We start from the raw sequence: 25,016 nt of genomic DNA on the forward strand, positions 1-25,016 counted from the left end.
TTGGTTTTGATGAACTGGCATTTTCTGACAAAAAACAACAACTTTTAGCGGAAAAATTTCCAACCAGCTCTAGTCAGGAGCTCTGCATGGACAAGGGACTAGGTGAGAACTAGGCTTGGACGAGAAGTTCAGAAAGGCACCCCTTCCCTTTCCTTCCTTCCACCACACTCAGGTCTGTGGGAAAGAACCCCCAGTGAGAGAACCCCCTTATTCGCATGTCACCTTACAATCAAGTTACATTGTGAGATCTAGTTGCACAAAGAAAATGGCTAGAGACATGTTTTTCTTTAATTAAATTTTAGGTTTCCAGCAGACCTTACTAAGCTCACTAGAGCCTACTTTGCCTACATTCAATAGCGCTGTTACAAATTTAGAAATTCATAACTTTTAAAATTAATCTTTAATCAAACAAATTTAGGTTCTGGGCACAAGAAATAAGTAAGGGGAATCCAGTAAGGTAGTCTGTCTGTCTGTCTCTCTCTCTGCTACAAAAATACTGAAAAATGAAAACTTCAGAACTGTCTTTAGGACTTTTAAAGCCCAATTTTTAGTAATGGCATAATTACAAATAATGTCATAATTCTGGAATCTTTGTCCAGGTAAAATTGTAGCTAAGTGATGAAGCTGATGGGATTTTTGTGGAATTTAAAGTGTGTGTGAGTCCATGTATGCATGTCTGTGCAATGAGGGTGTAAACAGGGGAAAAACATAGGATTTTAATGGAGTTTTTAAATTTTTATCTACTTCCATACACACATTTAAAAATAGGCAATTTGGTAAATTATAGTCACATATCACAGAAATGTTTGATTGAATTCTTCCTCTAAGAAGCAGATTAGTTTAAAGCAGATTTAGTTTAAAGGCTCTGTTGAGAATTGATTTCAAAATGAAGAAAAATTACATATGCCAATTCAACAATGATTTTGACACGGCCAAAGTTACTTCTGAGCAGGCCAAAGTTACTGTTTACAGAAGGACTCTTTTTAGTAAGAAACAGGAACAGGAGCACTTCACAAATCTTTGGCCTCTTCCAATGTAGGTAGTTTTTTGAATACTTAGCTTATGATTAGAAATATCAGATGGTTCTAGTATAGGGTCATTTTACAAACATTTTCTGAATGGATACAATATGTGTTACAAAGAATATCTGATCAAACCTTAATTACAATGATCAACTTTGACTAATTTCAGTCAATTTTTTCCCCCAGGACTTGTTCTTTTTAAAGTTTCCTGGCTACCTTTGCCTGCAGTTTGTGACTTGTCCTAGGCCACAGAGAAAGTCATGGTAAGAGTTGGTAATAGAACCAAGGAGTTCCTGACTCCCAATATTGTACTCAGACTGCACCTCTCTTTTGAAAGTTTATTCCTTGATGGCATATATACCTAAGCTATTGGATGTAAAAAAAAATTAAAGAAAACCTCCATTCCCATCTCAAATGCTTGAGAAAGGCTCCATAGCCAAAATACCAGTGGGTTTCATCTCTCTTTCATTTCTATATATCTGACTGTCTCTGTTGAAGTTGCTTATTTTCTTTTAGGCGTGTTGATCATCTAGTGGTATTTGTACTTCAACACATTTTCTCTGTGAGTCCCATAATTCTTCCAAGCCCTATTAGCACAGGCTGCTGCTCAAACACAATGGAGCCAGTCAACCCCTATGGGCACATCAACCCATGTGAGAAGGGCATGCTGTTGTTGATACTATCTCTGCTACTGTGTGTGGGTAGGGGCTCACCAAAAATAAAATGTAAAGAAAACACATGCTGTTAATTTTTGTCTGTCAAACACATGTATACTGTCTTGCCTTTCATCACGAACCTCCAGTCATGCTCCCCTGCTGACACCAGAAAACACTGAATTATTTAATGTTACATAAAAAGTTAAAAACAACAAATCAAAACAGCCAAACCTAGAATCAACAAGAAGAATGCCTAAATGAAAGAATCCATCTTTACTTTGCACTTGTGTAAGGTCTAAATCAAAGTGTAAGCTCTTCAGAGCCAGGTAGTATGTCTGTAAAGGTTCAGGTATACCTGTGGCACTATATAAATTACATATAAAAACAATTAGACTAATTCTGGACCAACCGAATTCAAAAGCAAAATTTCCATTAGCAATAATACCAGATTAAGTTGAATAAGAATACTCAGATACCCAGAAATACAAATCAACAGCACCCTCCATTCCTCTTACTGCTTTAAAGAAGCTGTTTTATAATGGTATGGGAATTTATTTCAGTTTTGGTTTGCAAGAATACTGAGCTCTGAAAAATGCTTGATTCAAAGCACAAAAGGAGTTGATTTGTAAATACAGATCGAGCTTTGGTTTGAGTTCAGTCTGCAGTGGCTCATTGGATCGTTCTCTCTTTCTTTCTTACCTATGATTTGTTCATCAAAGGTTGGGGTTTTTTTAATGAACATTAGGTATAAACATTTTGAGGTGGCTGCTCACCAATGAAATTCAGATTCAAACCATATTTTGCTGTAAAAATCAGCATAGTCAAATCACATGGCCTTTTCCAATATTGCCATTAGTTAAAATTCTGGTTCTTGCAAGTCAAACCTTGTCTCTGGTTCCTAGTGACATTTGATCATTGTAAACTTGGTTAATTCAAATAAGGCCTTTCGACAAAAATTTCTCCTTTTTTAAACTTATTAAAGTTCAACGGAAGTTCTACAGCCAAATAGAAGGTATTCTGTTTCACTCCCAACACTGGATAACAGACCAAAGAATTAAAAGGACAGATGACCGGATTAAAGTCTTTTGATTGCCTATGGATATTTAATGGATTGGATGGACTGTCCTTGATGTGGCACTAACCAAGTCTCTCTTCGGCCTTCCAAACTAAAGACAAGTATAACAGTGACACTGTACTTTCCTACAACAATTGCTCCAATGGATATAAATAACCATTTATTAAATAAACAATATGTGCCAAAGCAAGGAAAGATACCAAAATTATGCTTATGAGGCTCATGAGGTTGCACATAACTATCTCGTAATCCTGTAATATATTATCAATATGTTTCATTTTCTTGAAGTTATCTTCATAATCAAGATATCACTATCATCATGGGCATTGGAACTATTTTTAATTTTAATTTAAAGAGCAATTAAAGAAAGACAATGGATACACAGGATAATAAAGTAAGTGATTAGCAGCATGCAAATGACATAGGCTTAATGATAATATGGTTCTATTCTCCAAAGGGCCTGTCGAGAGAAACGCTTCCTACATGTGGCTGTTCAGCTAATGTGCCTCAACCTACAATTACAACATTGCTGACACCATTAACCACCGAAACAACATCACTTCATGAAGTCCTTGTCGTCTCATTAAAATGTAAGGGGTCAGGTAATTTACCAGCTTTGTATGTCTAGTTTTGTTGTTGGTAATTAGCAAGCATTACCCAGCAAGGACTCCCACTGGGAACTAGAGAAACTTTGTGAAATATTAAAGAGAAACACTTTATATTTCACTGGAAATTCAAAATATTCACAGGTATGCCCGGAACATACCTTTGTCTTTACAGAACTGAACAATACTGCCTTTAAAGGGGTTTTAATGTGACCAGAAAGATGAGTGATACAGAACTATTTTGGAAAGTTAATTGCCAGTTTAAACAGAAATGCTCCTACATAACTGGATCTAAATAGGTCTCTCCCAGTGAAAATAAGCAGCTATTACAAATATAGGGAGAGTGCAAAAAACAACAAAAACTACCTAATACAAAACATCCAGTTTAAAATTTAAACAACAAAATTATTTATTCAAAAAAATATTTATTTTTTGTTGAAACATGGGAAAGCAAATACACCCTAATGCCAATACTCCCTTTCTTCCTGCTAATGGAAGCCTCATAGCCTCATAATCTTCATTTAAAGCAGCTCCAATGACATTTACTGTTAGTTCACATATTGTCCAGGAGCAGAATAGTATCTTATTCTTTAAATGGAACTTTTAGAACATAAAACACATTCCAATAAAAGTGAACAGAAAATTATGAATTCATTAAACTACTTTGGTATCTTGTGCTATATATAATATTTATATTCCAGCTACTCTAAAATATGCTTTAATATCTTTAGGCAACTATAAGGACTTAAATATTTATAAAATGGCTAAAGATAAAGTATAGCCCTCTTATTCCTACATACAGATGATGTAAAGCATGCAATCAAAGACAATAACACTTTCAACCCATTTGTCATCTTAAAGGAGCCTTTCAACTTCAGATCCCTTGTGTGCAATCTACATAAGAGTTGTTGCCTACATAGGCAACTCCAGAGGAGTTTGCTCCTTAAAAACTACCAAGAGTGCTATACTTCACATAAAACAGGGTTTTCTGAAAATGGACACAAAACTATAAATTTGCAGGCAAAACAGCTCCAAGTGGGGCTTCAAAATACTGCTGTATTTATCTCTAGGACATCTGGGAGCAGGAAGCATTTTGATTTAATATTTCATAACATAGAGGCAATTGCTTCCATGCCTGGTGTATAATTAATACTCATAAAAAGAGAGGTTTTTATTTTCATTTTTTTTATTTCTCAGCATCAGTAATGCGCCTGCGCAAGCAAGCAAACACACCTACTCCTGCATAATATGGGGCTTGCTTTGGAGACTTTGAACAAGAAATAATAATAGTAAGTGAGCCACAGTGAATTTATAATGGTCCTGGGACTATTAATCATGTTTATAGTTTAAGTGTGAAATCACATTTCACATACTGTATTATTTACCTCCTTTGTCCAGTTTTATCTTCCTACAGACCTAGCAGGAGGAGTGATGTGGTGGCTGTGAAAGTTAGAAGGCATTTGGGCCAGGATTTAGCTGCATCCCTCAAATACAGGCAATGAAAGGGTATCAGTGTAACGTATCCCTCTCTCCTTCCCCCAACACACCAGTAGGATCAAAAATTTCCTGACCTACATTCCCCCCACCCTTTCTCTCCAAGGAAATATTTACAGAAGGCATGAAACAGTTCTCAGGGTACTGGAGTTCAGGCACCAGAAGGTCTATCCATATACTAGAGTGCAAACTGTGGGGAAAGTATAAAGAAGGGATAAGGGTCCTGGATGGAAACTTCCCTCCTTCCTGGGGCTCCTTCTAAGGGCTGGAGGACCAGGACATCCTGTTTGAAAAAAAGAAAATGGCTATAATGGCTATAAAGCAGGAAGTTAGCCTGGCTGAATATATAGCCTCCTTCCACCCCTTTGTCTGTCTTATCTATCTGTTTAGGCCCCAAATCTTGCAAAGATTTGCACGTTTAACTTCACACATTTAACTAGTTCCACTAAAGTCAATGGGATCACTTGTGTGTAAATTTAAACCCTTACTTAAGTCTTGGTAGGATTGGGGCCTTAGACTGGTAAATGCTTCAGGGCAAAGGCTCTCTCTTACTGTGTGTGTGTTCAATGCCTAGCACAATGGGGCCCTGATCCCAGCTGCAGTCTTTACTCTAAATAAATAAAATAATAATAGCCACTCAACCCACCATCTAGAATACGGACGATGCCAAAACTATCTGAGCTTATATTTACTTTTGTCTTGTAGGTAGTTAATGCTCTGTTATTTTATTGCTATTCAGAAGCCCCGGAACCTGAGTAGTATTATGTGAGTGAAGTGCTGAAATGGGGTAGGTGCTGAGACATTTTGAGCACCCCTAACATTTTATTTCATTGAGGATGCCCAGCTCAGGACGTGTGATATGTTTATGTCAAAAAAAGAACTGCCAATTGACTACTGAAAAAAGCCCAACCTCAACCCAAGTTCAGCTGGCCAGTGCGGAATTAATCAGTAAACTCAGCATGAGATCCCTGTCAGAGTGTTTTGGGATGCCTTAAGGAAAAGGGAATACATCCATGGCAGCAAAAGTTCCAGGATCAACCATGAAATATGCAATGCAAGAATGTTCTTAACTAGGCACAATCCTCGAATTAAAGCTCCTAGCATCATTCATGTATGATCCTAGCATTTTTGCTGGTAAGGGTATAGGAACATTCTGGTTTTGGTTATGGATATAATTTTCAAAATGACCTGAGTGATTAAGGAGCCTAACTCCCATTTTTCAAGAGACTTAAGCACTTATGACTTTCAATGAGACCAAGTTCTTAAGTGCTTAAGTCACTTTTGAAAATGGGACAAAGGTTCCTAACTCAGTTAGGCCCTTTCGAAAATTGATCCCAAGTATTTCAGTGTTTGGTTACTTCATTCATTCGTTTTTAATATTCCCTCTACCTGAGATAAGTGCACTTTTCTATAATGTGGTATAAATCTGAATACATAATAAATAGTTGACATTTTAATATGAGATTCAGAAGTATTCAGCTTTGGCCTAACTGTTCTCCCACTGAAGTCAATGGTTCAACTCCTGTTGGTTTGAATGGGAACATAGTTGGGCTACAGATGAGCCCTTTTGAAGACTCCATTCTTACATTTTAGATGTATTAGTATAAGTGCCATCCAAAAGAGACATTCATTCATACATACCCCTTATCCACATTTCTGTGGTTATGAGACACAGGAAAGGATGACAGATATCTAAACGCTTGGAAATTAAAATAACTTTGCCCAGTAGGAAATCACAAGCCTTCTAAGGGAAACCATTTCCCTCACCCTAAAGTAAAGGTCAATTCTAGGTTTAGGATGGATCAGATTTGTAGCCAGTGCTTTATGGTACTTTTGCACAATAAATATCATTGATCTTTTTATATCATGAACTTTCACACTAACTTCATGATGTTTATGACTGCAGAGTCTACTCAACAGACATTATAAGAACCAGCTGCATCCAGCAATCCCTTGCAGAACTACAGAATTATTTAAAAAACTGGCCACAGGTGACTTTTTCTCATCTTTGGAATTGAGTAATAAATTGCTTTATTAACATTGAAACCCAGGTATTCAAAAATAGATTCTCAGGGCTGATCAGATGTCATGTTCTCAGGGTTTTTTTTAACCTTTCGCCTTTGATTGTACGTGGAAACCACAGAGAGCCTATCTAGAGTTAATCCACATTCCTGCATGCCCTGAAGCACTTGCTCTGCTTCATAGTTGCTCTCTGCACAGCACCATAGGGTGGATATGTCTGTCTTTGGGGCATGCTGGTGAGTGAACATGGCTGGTGGATACATGAACAATCAAGATCCATAGAGGGCTTCAGCTTCTATTATGGATAAAATTCAGCTGCTGTATACACTGGCTATTGGTTAAGAGGGAAATTCTATTCCCTGATTAGTTGCACAGGTCCCCCTTGCTTTGTATGGGGAATGGAATTTGGTTGTAATATACAAAGTTCCCATGGCAAATCTGATATACTGATCATCAGTGTTATGGGTTCCGAAGGATGCCTTGTGTTTGTCTTATATGTTTGGCTATTCTGTACTTCACAATATTAAACTAAGACACAACACAAGAAAGTAGCAATATTCAACATGCAGCAAAAAAAAACCTATAAATATTGACAATACAAATTAATTTCCAACCATTTGTTTTTTGAACTTCTCAGAAACATATCCAACATAATGCAATTCAACATTGCATGCAAGTGTTACATATTCACCATTGCAATGCTTGGAACTGCTAGAGAATTTTTACTGACCAAGTATTTTTAGATAACATTGAAGGGATAAGTAAAGACATTTTCCCACTTCTAATACTGGTAATACCATAGGTGATTTTCATTTAACAATTCTGTAATAAAAAAAGATCAACCACCATTGATGTGTAGTAGAAAAAAGAAAACACTAATTACCAATGCGATATAACTTAAACCTGATGTTAGTTTTAATAGGAGTTTTCCTGCATACAGGGTACAAGATTGGGCCCCAAAAGGGGGCAGTAATTTTACAACTATTGTATCTAGTCATTGTGAAACAAATCTAACTCAGTGACTGACAAACTCCTCCAAGGTGTATTTCTGTCCTTTCAATCAGATCCTGTTCCTGCTTCCATGGAAATTGATGGTGAAAACACCACTAACTTCAAAAAGAACTAGATCAAACCCTTAAGCTGTTCCTATTCAAAGTTATTTTAACCTGTGTAATCTGCTACATTGTAAAGCATGTGTAAATTTTTTGAATATATTTACTCGATTTTGTATGATTCCCACCCCCGTCATTTCCATGATGAATAAGAAACATATTACTCAGGAGTTCCCTCCTCTTTACTTTATTTTTTTTCCTGGATTCTTATTTCTTTGAGGATCTATTACCATGATTGTAAATAGAGGCCTTACAAAGATCTCTCATGTGGTGAAATACTGTTCCTAGGGAAAATTCTCATAAGTTGAAGTCATTCAGAAAACAGCTGCAATGATTGCTATGCTGAAACACATCTGCACTGCTACAATTATCTGTCTTGTAATATCCATGGAAGAAATGCTATTGTATAGCCTTCCTTTCAGTATTTTAGGCCTGCTTGGAGCCATAAGCTGGCTTTTCTTTATTGTTTAGTAAGTGGTTTTAATGAAATGTGTTGCTCTTATTATATAGGAGTCAAAATAAGACCTAAATCACTAACCAACCAATAAAAGAAAATTATTGGGCCAAGTATCTAAAGTTACTACCCAGAGGCTACTCTAGTACAGCATTTATAAATCTCTAAACAGTTAAGTATAATTGTCTTCCTGGTTTTTGGGAAGGAAGCCAAATAACAGTTTTAGTCACAACTGAAGACAAATATCCTGTGTTCAGCTTGGTTTGTCTGGTGGATAAAACAACAAGTGAAATTCCCACCATGTGAAATTTCAAAAAGAAAATATTGTGAAAGTGTGTGGGAGCACTCGATAAATATTCCTGGGGGGAGGGAGGGAGAGTAGGGAACAGAGGGAGGAGAAACAAGAGTTACTGGAGTTATTGCAATACATTGCCAGTGCAGATCCACACTTTAAGAGTCATGCACCCTGGAGGTTTGGAAGCAGTATGACTGTTTGGGGTGCATGCACATTCATCATGGATCGAATTTTTCATGGTCCTTTCTACAAAATATTTATCTATAAAATAAAGACACTGTGAATAAAGGGGGATGGAGTGAGAGTCAGCAGAGATCTATGAAAGCAATACATTTGAGGAACTTCTTTCTCCATCATGGACGTACCTCTGCACAGCCCCATTTATGGAGACTAACAAGCAGTCAACAGGAGGAGTTAGTCAGATAATGACTGGGCCACTGCTGTCCCAAATCAGGCATAGGATGAATCTGTATGCTGAGAAAATAATGCTTTCTAAATCTGAACTCACAGCTTTAGTCATTTTAGCAACTGAGACATTTTTAAGGGAAGCCATAGAAGCAGCTGCTTCTCTAGTGGGATATACTTTAAGCCCTCCTGGCCTTGGCATTTGGGCTCATTTACAACAGATTTGCATATAGGTTTTGGGCCATTTGGCAAATTTCTGGGCCATTTGGATTAACATGTGGATAACCAGACAGCACTATTCCCTTGGGCTTTTCCTGAAGGGCCAGAAACAGCCATGGTGATTTCTTAAAAGCATATCCAAATAGTAAGGGAAGGCATCTTTGACAGACATACAATGCAGTGTAGCCTCTTCTAGTATAATGTGAGGCTTAGAGAAAAACTGGCAATGATATAGACTGGATTAGCTGTAAATCCAATAGCATGTTCAGGATTTAGGATCTGGGTGTAGCACAATATTAGCTTTATGAAATAACCTGGGAGACAAGTCTACAAACAGGGTTTGGCAATCACTTACTCTCCTCACTGAGGAAATCGCCATTTAAAATGCTATACTGGGTACAAGGAAAAGCAAAGGACAATCTTTCAGTTGCTCAGAAGAAGCATGCAATCTGGTCAAACCAGATTTAGAGCACTCAATGTCACAGGAAGATAAGTAAGAGGATAAATATGCAGCAGTCCAAAATCAGCTAGAGCCCTAAATATGAAAGTGATAGGCCAATATACAGCAGCAGTCAATTGCCCTTTCACAGTTGCTACACAGAGAGAAGAGGAGGAAGAAGCAATTAGGGGAGATGATGCCCCAGGAACTTCCTCCATTATCTGACCCTCTTCTTCCCCGCCCCAGAGTTCAAAAGACCATCTCTGAGATGGACCAAACTCTTCAAGGGAATGATGAATTTTAGTCTGCCTCTATTTAAGGGGAAGTCCTAGGAAGCTCACAAACATCCTTGGTTCTTGAGGATGGTCCTGTAATAAAAACCAATATACACAAGTGGGCCACAGTACCCCAGCATCTACAGCAGTGAAAATTGGGCACAAGAACACTGAAATAAGCACACTAGGATCTCAAACCACAGGGGAAGCCCAGTGGCATGTGGTCAGACTCTTTAAGGAAGCAGACCAGGACCAGTCAGGCAAATCAGAGCAGTGCTTCATTTGTAATGAAAGAGGTGCCGGAGCTCAAAGAATTAAGTGCTGTGGTTCCAAAAAATTTTTTTACATTCATAATTGATGCAGCAAGCCTACAGGTGCCAGGGCTATGAACTGCCAAGCCTGGAGGTGCTAGAGCTCAGGTTTGGCAAGCCATGGCACAAATTAAGCACTGATCAGGGGAAGAATGGAATCTTCAATTACCTGAGCAGGTCTTCATGGCCTCTACTGAAACCATCTGTTTATAACTCCCCTTTCTTCCTCCAAAAACAAAGATCTAGCTTGAAGACTTTAAATGATGGAGAACCACCACACTCCAAGATAAGCTGCTATGGAAAAATGACACTAAATACATGTGCAAGTATCCATAGGAATAACTTGAACCTTTGCACCTGAACTGTAGCATACATTAGAAAACCATTTAGCTAAACCAAACAGGTCACATAGAGCTTTATTGGATACATGAGGCTTCAGATAAGATGTATATTAAACATATAATCCCTTTGTAGCTGAAGCCTCATTTATAAAATGACAGATCTTATGTGGTCTGCCTTTGGTTTAGTTGAATGCACCTCAGCTCTGAAGAGTGACTGTAATGTTGGATTAAATGGTAGCTAGTTGAGGAGTTGTCTCACTGTGGGGGAATCCCTGACTGGCACAGGGCTATCGTAGCTGGCTCTGCAACGCCCATTTCATAGGTCTCTTTGTGGGGGTGCACCCAGAAATTGAGACCACAGGAGAAACAGGCTCCCAGTGCCCCCTGTCCAAAGCAACCAGAAGCAGTGATTACAAGGAAAGCCTGGCTTTGCCCCTCTAGCCCTGAGTTGAAAGGTGCTCAGTCAATGAGTGGGTATGGTGCATATGCAGTGCTGTCACACATAGGAGAGGTGAAGAATTGAGCATGCACAGTCGCTCTGTGAGGAGAGCACATATGCAGTCTGGCAGTAAGGACAGGGTAGGCCCACTGCTCAGTGAGGAGGGAGAAACAGTAACAGGAAACTTGGAAATGGCAGAGATGCGTAATGACTTCTTTGTTTCAGTCTTCACTGAGAAGTCTGAAGGAATGTCTAACAAAGTGAATGCTTATGGGAAGGGGGTAGGTTAAGAAGATAAAATAAAAAAAGAGCAAAGTTAAAAATCACTTAGAAAAGTTAGATGCCTGCAAGTCACCAGGGCCTGATGAAATGCATCCTAGAATACTCAAGGAGTTAATAGAGGAGGTATCTGAGCCTCTAGCGATTTCCTTTGAAAGTCATGGGAGAACAGGAAAGATGATTCCAGAAGATAGGAAAAGAAATCATAGTGCCTCTACAAAAAGGGAAATAAAAACAACCGCAGAACTATCAGACCAGTTAGTTAACTTCTGTGCAGGGAAGATATGGAGCAAAGTAATTAAAGAAACGTCTGCAAACACTTGGAAGTGTGGACGGTGATAGGGAATAGCCAGCACATGGATTTGTAGAAAGAACAAACGTGTCAAACCCAATTTGAATAGCTTTCTTTGAATAGGTAAACGATCTTTGGGATAAGGGGAAGGCGGTGGATGTAGTATACCTAGACTATAGTAAGGCATTTGATACGGTCTCACATGACTATCCTAATCGACAAGCCGGCAAATATAATTTAGATTGGGCTACTATAAGGTGGGTTGCGATTAACTGGCTTGGATAAGCCGTACTCCAGAGAGTAGTTATTAATGGCTCCAATCCTGCTGGAAAGGTATAACAAGCTGGGTTCGCAGGGGTCTGTTTGGGACGCGGCTCTGTTCAATATCTCATCACCGACTTAGATGTTGTATAGAAAGTACGTCTATATTAAGTTTGCAAGACGATACCCAAACTGGAGGGATGCAACTGCTTTGGAGGACAGGGTAAAATCATAAATGCATCTGGCCATTGGAGAAATGTCTGAGGTAAAACTGGAGAAGTCATATAACAAATTGCAAAGTGCTCCACTTAAGAAGGAAACAATTAGTTTCACACATACAGAAATGGGAAAGACTGTCTAGGAAGGAGTATAGCCAGAAAGAGATCTAGGGGTCATAGTGGACCACAAGCTTAAATATGATCAAGCAGGTGATACTGTTTGCAAAAAAGCAAAACTTGATTCTGGGATGCATTAACAGGCGTGTTGTAAACAAGACACGGAAGTCAATTGCTCTGCTCTAACTCTGCGCTGGTTAGGCCTCAACGGAGTACTGTGTCCATTCGGGCCCACATTTGCAAGAAAGATGTGGAGAAACCTGGCAGAGGGTCAGAAGAAGAGCAACACGAATGATTAAAGGTCTTTGAACATGACCTATGGAGAATGGCGAAAGAAGGATTTATTAGTTTGGAAAGAGAGACTGAGAGGGGACATGATAGCAGTTTCCAGGTGTCTAAAGGACTGTCATCAGGAGGAGGGAGAAAACTGTTCACCTTTAGCCTCTAAGATGAACAAAGAAGCAATGGGCTTAAACTGCAGCAAGGGAAGATTCTAGGTTGGACATTAGGAAAAAGTTCCTAACTTCAGGGTGGGTTAAACACTGGAATAAATTGCCTAGGGAGGTTGTGAATCCTCCCAATCTCTGGAGATATTTAAGAGTAGGTTAGATAAATGTCTATCAGGGATGGTCTAGACAGTATTTGGTCCTGCCATGAGGGCAGGGGACTGGACTCGATGACCTCTCGAACTCCCTTCCAGTCCTAGAGTCTATGAATCTATGAATCTTCAGTGAGTGTAGCACATATAGGAACTGTGAGGGGATGCAGCATGCTCAGTGAGGATGGAATCTTTGGATATTTTAGCTGCTAAACAGTAAGAAGTCTCTCCTGAGCATGTGTAAACTGACATTTCTAAAAGTCTTATAACTTGGCCAAATTTGGGCAGATTTTCACAAGATCTGCACACATCCTTGCCCTACCAATTTTTATATTCTTGCTTCAAAGCATGAAGGTGCTAGAGCTCAAAGAAAATGTCATCGGCATATTTTTCCCCTCACCTTGTTCTCAGAAGCAGTTAAATAGTTTTCGCTGAAACTTTCCAAAGCAGTTCAGCCTCAGGCAGACACCTGACATAGGTAATTTCTGCTCAAATGATTAAAGCTTGGCAAAGTTATAAGCAGCTCAGAACAGGGTCTTTGTAATGAGAAGAATTGGGCAACCTTACTTATCAATGGTGCTACAAAAGTTAAGCCAAAATATAACTCTGGATCCAAAATACCCAGAAACTTTGGGAAGTTTGTGCCTGAGTCCAGATCTGAATATTATATCACATATATAATATTGAGATTATAGAGTATGTGTTTACATTTATTTACACATTACATGCACAAACAATTATTAATTATTCTCTGCCCCCTTTTTAAGCTGATTTTTTTAGTCACACTGTTTAAAGACTTCCAGGTTAAGTTCAAAGCCTGGGAATATTTAACTGTAAGCTTTGTCAATTAAAAAACAAATTGGAAGTCCACTCATGAATATTTATTCTAGTGACAACTGCGGTCAGAAAAAAGACTTTTTGCAATGGCAGTGGGTACCTCAGCATTCACACCACACTGAACTTGAGCAGTATTTGCATACAAATACGTCTTAAATAATGTACTAAAGACATGATAGATACATGCATACCACATTCAGTTCTCTTTCTGGGTCACAAAAGCTCCTTCACCCTAGACCGAACATATTTGCTCCAATAAATCTCTGCGAGGCCAAGAACTTAAAAAGAAAAGGTCGTTGTGTGAAGGGGGAGAGATAGGGGTCAGAGGTGGTGGGAAAACCTCACATGAACAAACAGGTGGCATTCCTTGCTCATAGAAAAACCTATCAATGAAATTTTTGCTATACTGTTTTCTTTTTAGATGGGACAAGCATAAATTATACATCAGCTTTGCATGTGAGATTGCACTTAACATTAACCACAGAATTGTACTGATTACATGGCAACACCCCAGATGCTATTTAAACAGCATTGCAAAAACTAATAAGTAAATTCCCTGGTCAAAAACTGAGACGTCTAATCCATATGTAGCTATCTCTTCCCTCTTCAATACCGTATCAAAGGTAATCATTATTTGGGTATGAATAAAACACCATATATTCAGAACTAGAAAAGCCCAGTTTGGCAACAGTGAGGGGTTGTACAGGCTGATGTGAATTGAAATGTTTTCCTGGATAAATGAGTGTGTTAAATAATACACAAATGTTTAAGCAAAACTAGTGACAACTCACTGTAAATAAAACCACTTTGTTGCCAACAAGGAGCCGCAAAGTGGTTCTGTTATGCTGTTTGCTGACCAACAGAAGCTAGATCACCTGCTTTATATAATTGTCACCGTAGTTGTGCCTACTCTACATTAAAACTGCATCTCATAGACAAAATGTCACATTGGATACAATTCCCTGCAAAGTTTATGCCACCTATTGATCTAATTGTGTCTGACAACCTAGCCATAGTATTCAAGATCTTTCAAGAAAACCTCCTGTGTTGAAAGCAATGTAACCAATTCAGAAGTTGTAGATACGTAAATGGTGCAATCCACTGAGACGGTAACTGTTTTCCAACCCAGTAGTTTGCTTTTAAAATACCCCCTCTCACCCTTTCTAAAATATGTTGCCAATGGAATAAGCCATTGGCCAAATTCTGCCTGAAGAATGTGTCCGGGGCACTGGGGAGTGTGTGCTGCAGTGGGAACTCCCCCAAGCCTTTTTATCAAAGATGGCATAATCCACTCCTCCTCCACTGAATGGTGCCAAGAAGGGTTAGACTATGACTCCACTCCACCATTTTTGACTCGCGGTCATAGCACTGTCGCTGAAGTTCTGTTCTGAAAAAGCCAACTTTGTATCCCCTTATTTGGGGCTTTTGCGGTCCCTGCTGGGAGGAAAAATTCCTCTCTACACTCGCAGAGTCTTTCTATGCAAAGAATACAGTTAGATTGTTGCTAACCTCAATGCTGGGACACAATGGGGAGGCTTCTGCTGTTTAGCCATCCTTAATAGGACTAGCCAAAATGGAGGGGGTCTCTTACAGCAGGGAGGGTGATGGAATTTAAAATAAAAATAAAACAAACCCAAGAATGATTAGAGAAGGATAAGGATGTGAGCTTACTTAGTTTATGTAATAATATACACATAAGCACAATAAGCATAACAACATGGAGCTAAGCTGACGTGCATGAAACACAAATATTTACGTTTTGGGTGCAATCAGAGAGGAGCCCTGATTTTAAAAATGGAGCCTCCACATGACCAAATAATCTATATGAGCCACAAATGAAAAAAGACCATTCAGTGGGATAGGAAAGCAAGCCTTCCCCGACAGCCCCAGATGCTGATAAGTAATGCTACCATGGCAGCATCAGGCTCAGATGTTGGTAATGATGGATTCACGGATGAGAGTTTAAAGGGTTGTAGAATGATAAAAGCTGGTTAACGTGATCTTTAGGGTCCTGGGACCTTCTACTGCCCGCAAGGAACTCTTGGCAGGGCATACTCCTTTCTTCCATGTCACTGAGCCACTTTTCTACGGTTTTCACTGGGTGGCATGGGTTATTTCTGGACAGCTGGCATTGTAAGTGGCCAGTGAGTTACTGTGATGTTTGTAACTGATTGGAAGTTGGTTGTTCTTGCAGTGATGGAAATTCAAGAAAGCTATGGCTGTGTGTTAGTTTGATTTCTCCTCTGCAGCTATCCTCAGTTGATTTGCCTCGAGTGAACATTGTTCTTCCTAGTTTGCCTGGCCCCTCTTGCCCAGATTCTTCCCTCTGGATATCCTTTGGTGTCATGTGATGTTATGTGTCTGTGACTGCACCAGACTGATCAGATACTTTCTGTTCCTTTGGATGTTGCTGCTCAGGAGCTACATGATCCAGGGAACATTTGATGGGAATGCTGACTGATTCATGCACACAGCAAACAAAGGTGTGTGCCAGCTGAGAGCTAGGATAAGCTTCCATTGAGTCTACACTTTAAATCCCAGATTGTGAACCCCTAGTCTTGTGCACAAGGCTGGGAAGAAATTTCCCCTGCTTGCTCCTGATCCGCACATTATTGGAAAGGGCCATGTGTTATAACCAAACTATTCCCTTCTGCACCAGCCTATGGAAGTAGGCCAGATCACTGGGGAAAAACTATCTGCTCTATGACCATTAAAAAACAAACAAATAAATCAAAACAAACACTGGTCCCCTCCATTACTATTTGCACACCTTCTGGAAGGAACTGCCATATCAGATCACACCCATGGTCCTGCTAGTCCAATACCCCAGCCAGCAGCAGATGTTTCGGACGAAGGTGTAAGAAACCCCATAGCAGGCAGCCCAACTAGGGAGGTCTTATCCTAATGACTAATAGTTAGAGATTGGCTTAAACTCTGGAGTATGAAATTTTATCTCCCCGCTTGTGACCCATATAAATATCCAATCCCTGTGAATCTGGCTAAATTCTTGGCCTCTGTGATATCCTGTGGCAATGAGTTCCGCAGTCTAATTACTTTTTCACACAAGGTATATTTGCTAGCCCATGTACAAAGAGTTACAAAGGTTTGGATCTGATTCGGAATTCCTTCCTCCACTGCTGCTGATGACATTTGAGGTGAGCAAGTGATTCTTGTGGCAGCATTCACAATCCCACCATTTGAGAACATGGCTCTAAATCTATCAATTTACCAATGTGCTTTAGGTTTTCATTTTGTCATTAGGCTCTTGAGCGGAACTCCTACGGGCCTAATCCCGCACTCCTTGCTCAGGCTTAAGTGCATTAACTTCAGTGACAGTTCAGCCCAAATACTGATTTTGTGCTAAACTGTACAGAGCAGCAAGGAGAGGTCACAAGAGCCCTTTCTTCCAGCCATGCTCTCTATACACAGATGAGTCTTAATCTCAGTTCTCGTGTACTTCGAGGGTAAGTACTGCACAAAGTTGGTGCTTACAGGTTAACTCACTGCATCATTTTATAAGGTTTAACAGAGGCCACTCTTGCCTGCACTTCTGCAAGGACTAAAGATGGCTGGATCTACACTGAGGGTATTAAATAGGTTGTCTTAGGTCTGCTTACCAGCATAGTTGGTGTAAAATGGCCTTGGGGTACTTATGAATCAGGCCCGTAGACTTCATTGAAGACTGTAGGATTTGTTCCATGCCTTTATGGGAGCTGTGCTTGCCAATCCAAGGGCAGAAATCAGTTTTGAGTTCATTCTGGGGGGCTTTTTGAGCAAGAAAGCACAGAAAATGTAAAGAAACCTCTATTTAAATTGTCTTTTCCTTTTCTTTTTTGCCATGTGGCATTTGGCTATGTTTTTGGCTGCCATCTGGCGTACACAGCAAACAACCCTGTCGGCCAGCATTTGCCATCATGCCAGTTTGCATGCAGAGTGAAGATAAGCCATCTCTGGCTATGTCATGTATAACAATGCAACTTTATTTGATGGAACTAGAACGCACAGAATTGTGTGGATTTAGCAATCAGCGATGAAAGGAAAAAAAGAAAAAAGGAAAATCAACACATTTAAAAATTAAAATCTTGGTTCGTTCATTCCCCACTGCTTCAGATTTCCTTTGTGATACAGCAGGGAAACTATGTGACTGTCCCTTTAAAAGCCATCATACCAATCAGCAGGTTTAACTGTCAAGCAAGCTGACGTAAGGTTCTTTGAATTACTGAGTGAGGGATATTCTTCCTGCCAGGTCCTGTCCCCTGTAGGCATGGCAAAGAAGTATTATAGGGCAGTTCTTACCTTGGGAATTAGCCTGCAAGACCCCAATGCTGTCATCAAACTGCATAGATTTGATGTTGAGTGACGCCAAGATGCATTCCTTGTCCTGCAGCGAAGCATCATCAATATTATTCTGATTGGCTGACAGGATAACGCACATGTCGCAGAGGTTGATGTTGACAGCCCTTAAATCAGCCCGACTTAATGGCGTACCCTTCGGCATAGTGAAAAAAAAAAGAGGATGGGGGGGAGAGAGAGAGGGGAAAAAAGAAAAACAAATTAAAGATTGAGAAGGAGCTTTGGGAAATTATTTAGCAAGTATCTTTTTTATGCTCTGACATTAAGCTGGTCTAACTATGTGCCAGGGAATAGGAGATGTGTGCTAATCTAAAGGGTAGTTGGTGCTGATGGCAGCATTTTAGGTTCAGTCTCAATACTCAGTCAAGCTATTACTAACAAACAAGAAATAGGAATAATGCCAGCATTCTACATCTCATCTGTGACTTGAAATTGTCTTGATTTAAGTCACTATCATGTGGCAACCTCTGGCTTTCTGAACATAATGAGGGGTGTGTTCTAAATGTCTGTTTATCTAATACCAGGTCATACAGGTCTCGGGCAAAAAAATAACAATTTAAACAGGAAAGCTTTGTGTGTTCTACACATTCTAACTGCAATCAAGATGAAGCTATTTTTCTAAAATGTGTACTACCTGGAGCAATACACAAGAAAGGTTAATCCTTTCCAATACATGTTTTTGGTGCTTCTACCAACAAAACACACCGATATTTAAAGTTATGTGATTAAACCCTTTGAAACAGAAACAGGATGTTAAGTTAATGTGCACAATTCATATAATATTTCCTGGAGCTACAATTACCTATCAGAGAATGCAGTATTTAAAATGAAATGTTGTGGTAGTTAGTGGTTTTTTTTTCATAACTAAGGCAACCAAGATACAACACTTAACCTGCTACATTTTACACACAAGACAATACTTACTCTGAAACTTAAGATACGGACTATTTAAGGGAAAAGGTACTATGTCTAGATACTAGGGGCAGTACTCAGAGCCCTGTGCAATAAAAAGTGGGTTTGTGTGTGCCAGGCACAGCTCAGTCAGCTTCCATAGATTGGTACCCACAGACCCTAATGCTGATGGGGGCACTAAACATTCCCTTTGAGTTGTGTCCCTGGATCCCCAGAGCCCAGCCCCAACTGCCTTAAACACTGAGTGACAAGACCCCAACCTCTCACCTCATGGTCATTCAAGCAGAACAATCAGGAAGGATGATATCTGCTGATCTCCATGGAGCATTTTCAAGAAGATGATTTTGAATGGCACAAAGGACAGTTAGGAGCCCCAACTCCATTCAAAATCAACAGGAATTAGGCACCCAACTCCTGTTTGTGCCCTTGAAAATCTCCCCCCCAAATCCCTCACCAACATCCCCCAAAGGGAGGTGGTTCTCCAAGGCTGATCAGCAGCAACCTGCTGCAGATCACAGCCACAGCGTCTTCTAGGAGAAAGAAGATGACTGAATTTTAAGCCTGGTGGAAAGCATGGTGCCCTAGTTTGCAGAGCCCAAGTCACAGCCCAGTGCACAACTCCAGGAAGCTTGTAAAGGAAAACTAATTCAATGTTTGCGTCTGTACTAGTTTCAGAAACAAGGCCGACTATCTGAGCTTTCACACAAGAACATGGGTCTACTGCTGCAGTCCTTTATTCATACCACATACCTTCCCTCCCCTCCCACACATACATTGGAAGAACATTATTTAGGTTGCAAAATCAGGCACTCAAAAGTTAGGAAATGCCTAATTTAAAGTTTTCATGCAACGGTAATTCTGCCGAATGTGTGTCCATCCTTCATACTAAATGAGGCAGTGGTCCCATAGAAAAAAAGTAGTATGTAATCACGTAATTCAAAACCGAATCATAAAGCATATATACAAGGGAGCCAAATTTGAGTCTTTTGATCTAAGGATAAAAACCTTACAATATCTCCTTATCTTGTTAACAAAAATAACATTTCACATTGGATAGGTCTCTAGCAACAGCTGCATTCTGCTCTCTCACACATCATCAAGAATATTATCATCTAAGTTCTGATTGCTGAATCTTTATTACTGGTAAGAGGCTTGACTTTCAGATGTCAGGCTGAATTTGCAGGGCTGGCAGTTATGGGGAAAAAATCTTTCACAGGAAAAATTTGATCTTGAAGCCATTTGTGAGACACTAAATACAGAACTATGCCATATCACTGTACAGCAATTGCAGAACAGAAACAAAGATTAAACGACAAATCTTAGCTTTGGAGTAACCATGAATTGCAGTATATATTGGGCAAAGCTGCCTTTCCATTCAATAAATGCTGTCATCCCTACCCACATTAGGCTAAATATATCACTGGTCTCTGTGAGCTTCTGGGCTTTGCATTTTTGTTAGTAAAAAAAAAAAAGAAATCTAAGAAATGGTAAACTTCTATTCTACATTTTTATTCTGGTAAGTAAAGATTAAAGAATTCCAAAAGCTGAAACAATAGAACAGCCAAGTTTGCTTTACTGAACTTTTGTAAAGCACAGAGCATCACTTCTGCTATCTGACCAAGGGCCTGAGTCTCCATTGCTTGTATTTTGTGAAGTCATTTACACCTGTGGGTGTAATACCATACTGAACTGGAATTAATCATTCACTTACACTGGAGGTAGCATTCTGCACTCACTGCACAAGTGTGAATGATATGAGAGAGTAGAGAATAAGGTCCTTTGAATTTTGGACTCAGAGGATGAAATCTTGACCCCACTGAAGTCAATGGGTGTTTTACCATTATTATTAAAAGGAGCAGGTTTTCACGCACTGTATTTAGTAAATGCTTACCACCAAACTGTGAACCCTTTTAAAAGGAAGGGCTCTTAATGAAAATGCTATGATCATTCTCTTATAGAAAAGAGAACTAGCAGGCCAGCATGTATCAAGCCTTTACAGTTATAGATAGACAAATAATAAAAATTGTTTTCAAAGGTTTTCCAGGCATAAATAATGTCATAAATAAGTACTGTCATTCTGTCAGAAAAATCACAACATCAGAACTGGCTACACGCAGGGCACTAGAGTGAATGTTCAATAGATAACACAGCTAATACATTTGATAGCAGCTGAAATTCATCCTTGACAAGGGACTGAACACTGCTGCAAATTTCTTCTAATAAGGTCTCTCAGGGCTCAGTTTTCATAGCTATAGTAAAGGGGAAGGGCTAAGTCCTGAGGCCTATAAACAGACAAAAGTAAAAGCCTATGATCAAAGTCAATACATATCTGTCCAGTTGGTGTCGTTAAGTAAAAAAAAAAAAAAAAAAGTATCAATATCGTGGCTTTGGACTTACAGGCAAGATTGAAACCTTGGGGAAGTTATGTAGTGTCTCCCATTCCCTTTTCAGATATTCAAGTGAACCCACAAATACAATGTGCTTGAGTTCATGGTAGTGAAAGTTGCTGGCTCGTAATGGCATCACTAGATTTCTTACTCCAATCAATGCAGACTTAGCATCCCCAAATATGCAAACGACCACATGACCACTTAAAACTGTCATCGCTGCTTCACTCCGGGTCTGGGGGAAAAAAAAACAGTAAGAGAAGGAGGAGATAAAGCAAAAAGAAGCATAAATCATAAACTGAATTCTAAACCAAGAAAAATGTACTTTCCTGTCAATACCATTCATGCACAGTGAAGCAGGATGACATGAGTAATTCATTATTATATTTATTATTTATCTTGCATGGAGTGTGCTCAGTGCTGTATAGACAGAGGGAAACATGATCCTTGCCACTAGGAGCTTGCAGTTCACAGGCAGAGGCCTGGTCTACACCAGAAAATGAGGTTGGTTTAACTACGTCAGTCAAAGATGTGACCCATGTAAACTATGCCACACCTCTGAGCGGCATAGTTAAGCTGACCTAAGTCGCCATGTAAAAAGTGCTAGGTCAATGGAAGAATTCTTCCATCAACCTAGCTACTGCCACTCACAGAAGTGGATTACCTATGTCAACGAGAGAACCTCTCCAATGGGCATAAACAGTGCTTACACTGAAGTGCTACAACTATGCTGCTGTAGCATTTTTAGGGTAGACAAGCCCAGACAGTATAATACGGACATATATTATCAAATTCTGGGCTCAGATATGTTGGTATAAACCTGTAGCACTCTACTGATTGGAGTTACTCTGGATTTAACTGAGGGCTAAATTTCCCCCATCATGCATTTGGTGATTTGATGGTGGATTTATTTCAGAGTTCAGGACACTATACTGTATGGTGAACTAGGAACTAAAAACTAAGAGAAAAGGCAGACTGGGGGGATGAGGGAGGTTCTAACCTAATGAGAAGCATGGAAGAATGTATCTTTCTGCCGCTCTCATTTTGGTGCAAAGGGACCTGTTCGGGATACCGATGGCTTAACTTTGGTATTCAAATCTGCACTGCTCTAGCACAGCAAAACTTTATGTTCTAGAATGAGGAGTAAAAAGAATAGTTGTGAATGGTAAAATACAACCAGTTAAGAAGCAAACAGTGGTCAACCTGAAAAAGAATAAAGTGACTATATTCAGGATAATGTGTCCACAACTGGAGAATGAGGGTATAAATGGAGGGAGTGTGGGAAACAAACCACAACTCAAACACAATAAGGTCTGGAGGGTAAAGGTCTGAGTCTCCTCTCTCATTGGTTATACTTACATCACTCTGACTCCACTGACTTTAATCCACTAACTCCTGACTGACACTGGTGTGAGAGCAGAATCAGATCCCCCTAAATGTGGGGAAACACTTCCAACAAGTCTGGCTACAAAAGCATATAGAAAAGGATTCTATTTGTCCACACCCAGAGTTTTCTGTTCGCTTCCAAAGTTTACAGCTGGCATAAGTAAAATATTCCCTGGTCCAAAGTGTTTTTCTTGGACTGCCAGGAGTCGTTCTAAACCTCCTGTAGCACAATGAGAATGTCAAAACCCAGAATGCTTTTCCAGCTCACTGCCATTTCATAGCAGCGTTGATGGGTCTGAGCTAATGACATTTTCAGCCACTTGCACATTCCTTTACCCAGCAACGTAAGGAGCCTTAGTGTAAATGAGAATCAAGCCCCAAATGTTTTGAGCTGTTCTTGTAGATTTACAGATTTTTGTGTATGTAAATGTTTTAAGACTATAGTCCAGGGTCTGAGCCTGTGATTGAGCTGTGCTTGATGCAGCTCAAGGGAGGACTCAAAGATCTCCACTATGTCCTTGGACAAGCTGCCACCAGCACCATCCTTAGTGTAAATTGGAGTCGCCTCTGTGCTTAGTTTACACCAGAGGATTCTTCTGGAAGTCAGAAATAGCCATGGTGCAAGAACTTGACTAATAGTGACTTTTCACTGACAAGAGCAACTGAGGGGATGGAAGGAAGAATCTGATGAAGCACATCTAAATGGTGTTCAGAATTATCTGCTTATCTCAATGACAGAGGTTAACTTTGTGCTGTAATCCCAGTCAGTCTTGAAGGCAGCTCACATATTCAGATGACCATTAAGTAAAGTCATTAGCTGATGATGTCTTTCATATCTGGATCCAGTCTTGGTGCTGTTGCATTCCACTAATGGATATCATCCTATGTGCATTAACATTATGATGCCAGTGAGGTGGATATTCAACAAAACTTAGCTATGAGCTGTGAAGAATCGATGAATAAAAACATTTAATGGAGGATAGTTCCATCAATGGTTATTAGCCAAGATGGTCAGCTATGCAACTCTATGCTCTGGGTCCCCAAACCTCTGACCGTCAGAAGCTGGGACTGGACGACAGGGGATGGATCACTCAAACTGTCCAGTCTGTTCTGTTCATTCCCTCTGAAGCCTCTGATACTGTCCATTCTTGGAAGATAGGATGGACTAGACAGACCATGAGTCTGACTCAGTATGGCCGTTCTTATGTTCAAAGTAGCACATTTATTGAAGCCAGCAAATAGTAAATTTTTCTTTTTGTTAATCCATAGAGTAAATGTTTTCACTAGCTGTGGCTCCCTGCTGCTTATTCTTTACACAGACTGCATGGAATGCAAATGTAAAATATGCTGCAGAGGTACTCACTATGGAGCAGTTTGGGCCAAAATGTTTCTCGTCAGTTTTTTAAAAAAACATATTCTACTTTCAGTTGCACTGCGACAACTCCATTAATTTTCATGTAACTGAGAGCAGAATGGGGCTTTCACATTAAAAATATTTAAGGACTCAATCCTGCAAGATGCTGAGCACCTTGGCGTTGATACTGCAAACATTTAAGCATGCACTTAACTTAAAACAACATGAGTAGTCCCACGCATGTGCATAAGTGCTTTGCTGAATCGGGACCTTACAAGACTGAATGCAAACTATGGTTCTTGACTGAAAGATAAGTATGGAAAAATGGCACTTTCCCACTTGACAAACCTAATCCTTAGGCAAGTTCAAAGTCATGTCTGCTTACTTGAATGACAAATGCCTTATACTGTTGTCAGCCCTGCACAGCCAACACAACTCTGGGGCAGAGAAGTGAATTATTTTCTGGTTCAGGCATCATCAACACAATTGTTTAAACAACTTCCAATTATAAGACAATCTGTGCAATCCCATCATCTTCAAAATTATGCCCTTACTTGCACTTATGCAGTAAGGTTGAACCGATGTGCGTATAGACATAATTTGTGGACAGTGGACAGGTGTAAGTGAGGGCAGCCTTTTGCTCACAGGATCTTTATCACTGGTGATGATGCATGGAACAAGAAAGAACTCAGCGAAATTTGTAGATCTCAAGTTGAGTTTACAGAGAACACAGTTACTCACCTTTGTAACTGTTGTTCTTCGAGATGTGTTGCTCATATCCATTCCAGTAGGTGTACGCGCCGCGCGTGCACGTTCGTCGGAGAACTTTTACCCTAGCAACTCCAGCGGGCCGGCAGG

At 39.8% G+C, this 25,016-nt stretch overlaps 1 protein-coding gene across 17 annotated transcripts in view; it reads right to left on the reverse strand.

Annotated features, from left to right (window-relative positions):
• KCNMA1 (potassium calcium-activated channel subfamily M alpha 1) overlaps nt 1–25,016 on the reverse strand; it is a 902,086-nt gene that overhangs the window by 51,847 nt on the left and 825,223 nt on the right. For all 17 annotated transcript variants that reach the window (XM_075072755.1, XM_075072754.1, XM_075072751.1 and 14 more), the window contains 2 exons: nt 21,429–21,653; nt 18,063–18,255 (listed from right to left, as the gene is read on the reverse strand). In XM_075072755.1, the coding sequence (XP_074928856.1) occupies nt 18,063–18,255; nt 21,429–21,653 (418 nt within the window). The remainder of the gene's footprint in view (nt 1–18,062; nt 18,256–21,428; nt 21,654–25,016) is intronic.

Source organism: Chelonoidis abingdonii, chromosome 15, assembly GCF_003597395.2.
Source record: "Chelonoidis abingdonii isolate Lonesome George chromosome 15, CheloAbing_2.0, whole genome shotgun sequence".
In the NCBI taxonomy this organism is placed as follows: Eukaryota; Metazoa; Chordata; order Testudines; family Testudinidae; genus Chelonoidis; species Chelonoidis abingdonii.